Source organism: Denticeps clupeoides, chromosome 15 (assembly GCF_900700375.1).
Source record: "Denticeps clupeoides chromosome 15, fDenClu1.1, whole genome shotgun sequence".
In the NCBI taxonomy this organism is placed as follows: Eukaryota; Metazoa; Chordata; class Actinopteri; order Clupeiformes; family Denticipitidae; genus Denticeps; species Denticeps clupeoides.
The window spans coordinates 15,464,822-15,473,982 of record NC_041721.1 but is presented as its reverse complement, the minus strand read 5'-3'; the positions used below and the strand labels follow the sequence as shown (position 1 = coordinate 15,473,982).

At 40.9% G+C, this 9,161-nt stretch overlaps 1 protein-coding gene across 12 annotated transcripts in view; it reads left to right on the top strand.

Moving 5' to 3' along the window:
* LOC114764300 (LARGE xylosyl- and glucuronyltransferase 1) overlaps nucleotides 1-9,161 on the top strand; it is a 58,038-nt gene that overhangs the window by 11,199 nt on the left and 37,678 nt on the right. For 5 of the 12 annotated variants that reach the window (XM_028953826.1, XM_028953822.1, XM_028953818.1 and 2 more), the window contains 2 exons: nucleotides 4,691-4,829; nucleotides 5,465-5,656. In XM_028953826.1, coding sequence (XP_028809659.1) covers nucleotides 5,551-5,656 — 106 coding nt within the window. In that variant the 5' untranslated portion in view covers nucleotides 4,691-4,829; nucleotides 5,465-5,550. Of the gene's footprint in view, nucleotides 1-4,690; nucleotides 4,879-5,464; nucleotides 5,657-9,161 lie in introns of all 12 variants that reach the window. The other 7 variants (XM_028953828.1, XM_028953824.1, XM_028953821.1 and 4 more) reach the window with 3 other exon arrangements.

Sequence of the window (9,161 nt, the reverse complement as noted above, 5' to 3'; positions counted from 1 at the left end):
AAACCAAGGGTGCAGGAGTTCTGTGCCTCTGTCCGTGCTTTGACTTCAATGTGCACCAAACTTGGTGCCAAAAGAGAGCTCTCAAGAGCATCACCATGGTGATAAAACTTCACCCTCCTTCTCAAATGAGCAAGGCGGCCTAGTTTTGAGAAGTTCAGAGGGGGTGGCCTGTTGTTATATCAGCAAGCTGGAATAATTAGTTTGAGTGTTGAAATCCTTCATATCTGTATAATGAAATACATTTTTTTATGAAGGCACTGGATGTACCATGGCTCATAAAGGACCCCCCGCTCTGCACTATCTTCTTTTCATGTGAAGCCTCTACTCCTACATAGTGCTCTAACCTACCACTGCTATTTTCAAATGCAGCCCCACTCCACTGGCTGCTAATAAGAGCTTAGGTAAGGTAATGAAAAATGAAGCTAACTCCATGCCTCTAATCAATATGTTTTTCAGTGCTTCATTTTGCTGGAGCAGGACTTAATTTCCCACCCACGCTGCACTTTGTGAACCTCATGTACTCATGTCAGTGTAATTGGCCGGTTTTGTAACCTGTGCCTTGATTGTTATGTAGAAAGTGATACACTCCTGTCGGGCTGTTTGGAGAGATAGTGAGAATTGCCTCCTTGCACCCTCTCTGTGTCTGGATGCCTTTGAAAGTTTCTGCTTTCCACATACCACTTTGCACAAGCTGTTAATGGGTAGGTATGTTAATTTACTGAATAGGACCAGATGATTAGGTTTTAGCAAACAGCTCTGACCCACTGTGGCATGAACCGTAGTATAAGCCTTGTTTTTCAACCACGTCCTACAGTTGCGTGATGGAAATTTCCAGCTCATTTTAAATACTCCTTTACTCACATAAACTAATATATTTTCATAGAGTTGCTGTGATCAGCCACAGACCAGTATAAGTTGAACACTTCAGTCAGCTGTTCAGTCAACTCTACAGGCTGATCAGTAAAGTCCTTCTTATCTTTTATTTAACACAAGAATATATATTAATGCTGTAAGATGTCCTCACCAGTCATAGTTACTGAATTCAATTTCTTATTTTAAAACTTGACTAAAAATAATAAAATCACTTTTGTGATTGCTAAAGAGAGAATGCATATTGTGATATATATTTGGAAGATATTATGAGATGCCCAGCTCGTGGGCATCTGACACAATGAAAACCACTGTGTCATCTGTGAACCATGGAGGTGCAGCCTATGCAACGTGACACTAAATGCTGTACGTCAAATTCCGAAGAAATGTCAGGACGTGAAACACAGCTGATTGGCAGGGCTGAGTCGCATTCTCTACACTTCCACTTCAAAGTGAAGTAATACCCTGCTCCAATTGTGCAAACTGAAGGACAGCGGCAGATCAAATCAAAAGTGACAGGCACAATATGCCATTATAGTTGGCCGAGGTGTGGCATAGTAGCGTGGCTGGCCTCACCTCTCTCCGCCCTTTTTGTGAGTCCTTCTCCATTGCGCGTTGTAAACATTATTACCGGAGTCAGAGCCCAGCTGTCACAGTGAAATGCCATAGGCTGTTGTGTAAATATAGTCTTCTCCTTCTGGACGTAGTGTTGGAGAGAAGCAGGCACGCTACGGTGCTGCCCTAACACTGATGACTAATACACTCTTACTAATCGGGTCTATTATGAATGTACTCGGATTACTAGAATTGAAAATGGCATGTTTAAATTGAACAAATTGCATAAAGTGGTTAAAATAGGAAGTAGGCAGTACGTCAGCAAGACACTTAACCCTGAGTGTCTCCAGGGGGACTGTCCCTGTAAATATTGATTGTAAGTCACTCTGGATAAGGGCGTCTGATAAATGCTGTAAATGTTAAAACTCCTCCATCATGTAACATGCCAAGAGATTCTGGGTGGAGTTGAATTTTAACGTAGGTGTCATCTGTGTAGTCATCTGGGTTCTTTGTGCTTATATCCTTCTAGATTGTTCATGTTCATGGGAGACACCTTCAAATACTCAACCATATGCATGTCAACATTTTAAAAAACCCATTGTTCTGGAGATTGATGGTTACATGCCACTCTCCTGAGTTTTTGGACTCATCGTAAAGGGTCTAACAGCAGATGGTGGTGTTAAAAAGCCTGGCATAAGCACAGCCAAGTGCTTTCTGTGATGTGCTGTAAAGGCGACAGACACCTACAAGCTGCAGGAATAATGAGCGTTGCTTGACCATTTTATCATTGTCACCATTTAATTGCCCACATCAGGAGAGCTATGGAAATCATGTTAAACTGCTCATTGTACTACCAGCTGGACTTGCACTTATTTGGGAGCTGGTGGGAAGGCACAACATGGGATGTCTGTCTACGAATGCCCTCTATGTCAATCCATGCCTGGCTGTGCCGTTGGCACCAGGAGCCAATGGCTATCCGCACTGAATGTGGGTGCAAGCTTCCTACCTGAGCCAGGCTCATCCACGCAGCCACTGCAAGGGCAATTGTGGCATCCATCTTGTTCCCATTCGTCCCCTCCTCTGTAATGAATTTGTACCTTTTTACCGCGGTTTTCTCGTGCAGATTAATGGCAGCAGAGCTCGGAGACATCTAGCCACCATTTCAATTTACTAGACTCTTCCTCAATTTATAATGAGGCGAGCCAGGCACATCTATTTCACAAGATGACCATTTAAAGGTGAGGGTGTAATTTCAAACACTTCATCATGGATTGTGCTGTTGCATAAACATGAATCTGGGTGTAATTGCGCAGAATAGCTTGTCAGCACTTAAAGCGCAGTCGCTCTGTGATAGGCACTAAATGAAGCATTGCCTCTGCCTTCCGTAAGCTTTAATTTTTCATTTGGGAGTCAGTGTGTTCTCTTAATTTGCTAAATGATTTTTACAGATGGGCGACCAAAGACTTGGCGCGCTATCTAAACCTGCCGGCAAGCAATGCTGATAAGGTTTGACAAAGGGTTGTCTCACGACCTGTCAGAATTCCCATTAGTTACCAAGAAGGTACCCTTTGTTCCAGAAGCAGCAGTAAGTGATGTTGACAGTGTAATTGCGTTCCTGTGTTATTGAGTGCAAATGGGCACAGCACTCGTCTGCATGCAAGGTGCTTGGTCTATTATGAGTGAGAAGTACAGTTTTATTGGAGGACCAGTTCAAAAAGTATCTAAAATTCTGTGGCGATATAACAGCCTGATGTTCGTTTCATTGAAGCCTTGTTGCTTTTGACAGGACAGGGATCTGGATATTAACTGATTGCATATAATATCTCCTAATGTGAATTTGATTTCAGATTGTCTTTCAAATATAGTTTACTAGGGATGCAGACTGAGTACAAGTAACTGACCAATACTGAGAACGTTCACACTATGCAGCAGAAGGTGAGACAGGGGAGACAGCAATGGTTCATAAACCAGGAAATAGGCGTCCTTGTCAGATACATTACAGAACCGTAAATTCGAACTCACAGCACTTCTGCATGCCCACTGAACTTTATTACATCAGGGTGGTAGTGACCTAGTGGGAAACACACTCACCTATGAACCAGAAGATCACAAAGTCACAGGTTCAAACCCTGCTTACTACCATTGTGTCCCCCGAGCAACCCTGAGTTGCTCTGACTGATTGGACAGGAGCTATGGACAGGGGCTTCTAATAAATGCTGTAAATGTAAATCATGTGGATGATAACTGGGAATTTGAGTAGCATCGTGTAAAAATGCTTGTTGAGCAGGGAGAGGGACATATTGTATGAACTATTTTAGTCTGTCCAGTCCCAAACCTAACCAAGCTTAACCATGGACTGTAGGTACAAAAAACAATAAAGTAATTCAGCATACCTCGCTCTCGCTCTCTCTCTCTCTCTCTCTCTCTGTCTGTGTGTGTGTTATTTTGAGTTTTTTTTTTCTGTGCGAGTCATTATCTGTTAGCATTACCAAGAGAGTTTTTATGTGCAGCCCCTAATGTCTGTGAGTATCTGTGTCTGCTGGCTGCAGACCAACACCTCTGTTAAAAATAAGGGGCTCGTTTGAAGACGGCTGTTAGCTGAAAGTGCTGCTCTTCCCGAATGGAAAGTCCTAAGCGAAAGTGGAGCTGCTTGTTTTATTCTGTGCGATTTTGTTTCCCCTGCTGAAGGAAATGCGACACACAACAGTGTGCTGTAGCTGAATTTATGACACGGCTACACTTGCACTGTCTCTGTTTTATGAAACAGAATCTAGACAACCTTTTATGTTTGATTGCTTGGACAGATGTGCGCTATAAAATCGAGTATAAAGAAATATTGAGTAGCATTTGTTAACTGTTAACTTGTTTGCCTTTTATTTTGTAAATCCATCAGTCACGTTACTCCTATCGGGTTAAGTCCATTTTAAGACTTCTGACCCGACTCTTATCACAACATTTTTGCCTGAACACCTCCCCTGTCTGACAGCTGGTGTGAGAAATATATGTGTGCTCTGTGCATACAGAGAAATCAATCCCCTCAAACTCTACTGCATTCAGTGCATTTCCCCTTGTGAATGACCTCAGTAAATAGACCATGAATGAAGTAATAATTGCCCCTCCTTTTTTTTTTTTTGTCAACATGGAAAAATATAAAGTACCCAGCACCCTCCCTGCACATCACTGGTTCCCTTTCTTTCAAGGATTGTATTGAAGTTACGTTACCTATTACTAAATATCTCTCTCTCTCTCTCTCGCTGTTCTTCAGTAATGGTAATGGAGAAGTCTGGCAGGTGTTGAGATCGCCTGGTTGGCAGATGAAAGACTGACTTCGTTCTGTGCCAGAGCCCAAAGGGAAGACTTCTCCCCCACCCCCACCCCTCGGGCCGAGTGTGTCGCTGTTCTGGGTGTGTTTTTGAAAATACAGCAAGTGGGTCACAGTCAAGTCATCCTGCGGTACAATAAGTGTTCCTAAACTCTGAACTGCAACCCTAAATATATATTCCAAGGTGTTTTCTATTTTGACTTGTTTTTGTACCCTTGGTAAAAATGAAAGGGGTTGTAATGGCAAATAGGACGTTTGACATCATAAAAGAGAAGTTGTTTTTTTTATCAGGTAATGAGGTTTTGTGCTCTGAAACACACAGGTCACAGGAAATTAGTCCACTCCTTCCTACACATCTTAAGTGAAATTTATTTTAGATCACTTAGAGCTCTCACTCAGCTCCTCCCGGATGGCAGTGGAAGGTCATGTCCCAGCCGTCAGTGCCCTTTGAGAATATCCAAGTACATTGCCTGTATCCTTTAATTATTTTCCTGGGGTTTCTTGGCTAATTCAACAAATGAAACATCAGCAGGCAATTGAAATGTTGTGCCAAAAACCTCACCTTATTGGCAACCATATCTTCTACTCAATATATAAAAAAAAAACATAAGAGACGACATTGCTTCCAAAAAGCCCTTATGCATTCACAGTTGATTGTGTGGAACTCCAAGTTAATTTTTTCTATTTATCCCATATGCTTTGTTCTCTCTTTTTCAGTTTGTGCCATGCACCCCCACAGCAAGCAACTGCTGCCCACATAGAGGTTGCTCTGCCTCCATATTCCACCCTCTTCACTCCAGAGGATGCTGGGGATGTGTCGTGGGCGCAGGAAGTTCCTGGCCTTCTCCTTCGCCCTGCTCTTCATACCAGCGCTCACCTGGCTTTACCTGTCAGTCGGCAGCTTCCAAGGTAATCCTTAAGCACTTATCCTCTGTCCCTTTTGGACATACTTGATTCAAGAGAAGCCTTCTTTGTTCTTCACTGGATCTATTTATATACTTTCAAATTCAATATACAGTACAACACTTTTATTAGCTAAAATAATTAAGAAAAAACATAAAAATACATTAATGTTACAATAACACTAAACAACTAACTAAAGTTTATACCTATGATACCCATAATAAATGTATAATAATAATGCCTTGAGTGGTTCAGGAGTAAAATAATAGAAGGGTTTGTTGGTGTTGAAATTAAACAAGTAATGAACAGAAAATGGCTGCCTTGGAACTAGAAAATCATTTTTTGAAGAGGTCTGTTCAGAGCTGTATACGTTGATCCATGTTTTTCTCCTTTTGTCTCTGTAAATTTGCCTGTGTGAAGGTGGAGAGCATGAATTTAAGAAACTGTGCTCAGGATGGCTCAACAAGTTGTTTTTGTTCTTTCAATAATGAATTAGTGAGTTACTGTACCTTGTCTGAAAATGATTACTTCCTCAGGATGATTTAGTCCAGTAGTTTTACCCCCTTTTTAATGACTTGGAGATTGAAATTCTTCCACTTCCAATTAATAATTATGATTAAAGTGCCAGTTTTGGTTTAGAGGTCTAGGTCAATATGCAAACTTCATTTTTCAATTGAGTCCGGAAGGAAACCTCCCCTTCCTGTCCATTAGAGTGTGCAAAGTAATTATTTGACTCAATAGTTTGGTTTTTTTCCATAGAAGATGAAGTTCTTGCAGGCTGTTTTGGGTTTCCTGCTCTAAACCACTACACAACCCAAACCACGGCTCTCAGATTCTGTTCATGTTCTCCATTCATAACATTTGAACGTGTGTTATGATGTAGAATACCTGGATGTTGTTTCCTTGACATTTGCTGTTCCATTGACATTTGACATAACTTCTGTTTATGTGGAGGTAATGCTAAATGAGGAGGATTTGTTACCAGAAGCTGCTATAAAATTCTTACTGTGACCTCAGGAACATTTGGCCTTTCTAAAGCTTGCTTAAATTCTGAATCCTGCGAGGGGTAGGACAGGATTCCACCCCCCCTCCTCCTTGCTCAACCACACGAAAACTCTGATTACATGGAAATGAAACAACATTTCCTGATTTGCTTAATAAATGTCTGTTGAATAGTTCAAAATGGCACGAGCTGCATACAAGTAATGAGCTATAAAAAGAAGAGAGGTGATGAGTGGGACAGCAGAAACCTTATCTGAGCGATTTCCAGTAGGCCTGTGGCAACCTACAATATTCTGTATAATTGTCAAGAAGTGGCAACATTTTCCTGTTTCTCTACAAGTATGTACATGATTAGCCTGTTCCTGGTCTGAATGTGCGCAGTTGGGTATGGAAGGCATGAAGGTCCGGCCAGCCAGTACAGTTTAAGCAGTCGAAAAAGATTGGAAAGAGGTGCTAAGAGAAAGGCAATGGTTATTATTTAAAATGATGCAGTGTCTCTCTTCAGCATGCTTTTTTCATTACCAGGATCTTTCTTGTCCTAATGATCTTGTCGGCACAGGTCAGGCAGGCTGGCTATGGAGCAAGGCCTGTGAAATTGTTGCGCTAAAGGGGAATTTTTGTTTTCTCAGAGGAAATGATTATTGGAGGAGACAGTAAAGAGCTGCCAAATGCCAGCACCTACACCTTGATGTGTGAATTATTTGCATTTTACCTAAAAATGCACAGTATGTTCAATATGACTATGGTGGTGAAAGGGTTTTTCACTGAGTCTCCACTGCAATGAAGAATACATAGAAAACTACACAGGTGGCGTTTAGCATATTTACATGTTTGATTCAATCTTTTTTTTTGTGCAGCTGTAATCCAAAATTTACAGTATCCATTATTTGCAATAATTTTAACCTGGCTATGGCTCTAGAACCACACCAACACAGCATGGGTTTATTGTCAAGAAAAAGAAGAAATTCCACTTTTTCCAGCTTGTGTACCTTGACCTAAGTTTGTTTTTATGCCCTTAATAGAGCAATTCACCTTTGGCAAACAAGCAATCTAACATGTGCAGTGAGGTATTGCAACATCCTTCTACCACAAAAAACCTGTTTTAAGTGCACTTTCATCCAACGGGCTCCAGGTGACACAAAGCATGAAAAGGTCACCTTTAGGGAAAAGGTTTCAACCTAACACACACAGGGATTCCAGCCACACACTGAGGACACATCAGTTTCAGTGCATATTCAGTGTACCTGAAATAGTCTGAAAAGGGATTTGTGTAATTTATGTTTGATATTGCTACTTTTTTGTGAATGAACATTACCATTTATTATAAAGGTCAATATTGTTCTCGATGGAAACAAATACATAGACTAAACGAAATTGTTATATGATCAAGGTAAAGGTTAAAGATTTATCCTATAGTGTATGAAACCGATCAGTCCAGACTTTAGTCTTTTCGTTGGCTAATAATCAATCATTAATTGATGCTGTGTGATCATAAAATATTAATAGGTCACATATCTAATTACATTAGAGTGAAAGTGGTAATTTGTCACCACAGCACAGCACCCTGTGCACACAGTGAAATGTGGTCTGTATCTAACCCGTCCTCTGAGGGAGGAGTGGGCAGCCATGAAAGGTGCCTGGGGCACAGTGTGTGGGTACTTTAGCTCAGCGGCACCTTGGCAGTTCGGGATTTGTTTACAGGTCTCTTTTCTCACCTGCTAGGCCAACCACTGCCCAGCATTGAATTAATTATAATATCTAAATTTGAGAACAGCTAATAATCCTTAAATAAATGGACAAGGAATCAACATTCTGCACAAGAATAGCCTTCTATTGCACATTTGTGAAAAATTCTAATCATGGAATTATACATTTTTGTTGCAGTCCTTACTGGCATTAATAACACAGTGGTATTAGCATTATTTGGTCTGTCTTCAATGTGAGCAGTAATTTTTGTATTCTGCTCTTTTTATAGTTAACAGCTCCCTTCTTGAGAATGTCAGAATGAACCTGCAATTTTGTTTTCTGTTTTTGTTCATGCTTTTCTGACTCTTTCATTTTAAAATAGCAGAAAACATGAATCAAATTGAGTGTCACCAAAACAATATTGTAATTGTGGATATCGGCCTGATCCGGAACATTGGGTCCTCAGAATGAAACTACAGCTTGTAGGCTGATTTTACGCTTTTCCAGCTTAGGGTCATATGCTGAATGCCATAAGAGCTTGCTGTCAGAGACTATGGATCCTGAGAAGAGACAGCTGGCACATTTTGTGCTCATTCCTGATACTTTTCAGGTACAGGAATGATCCCTATCGTCTTAACCTATACTGATGTTAGCTTGCTGTGTTGAGTCCTTTACAATGTTCTCCTGCCAGCTTGAGAAACCTGCTGAACAGCTGTAGAAACTTGTGAAAGACTCTCATTTCTGCTCTGAAAAAATAATTAATTAATATATTAAATGTCCTGTCATTTTGGGTCACTCACTCACGCTCACTTTTCGTAACAAC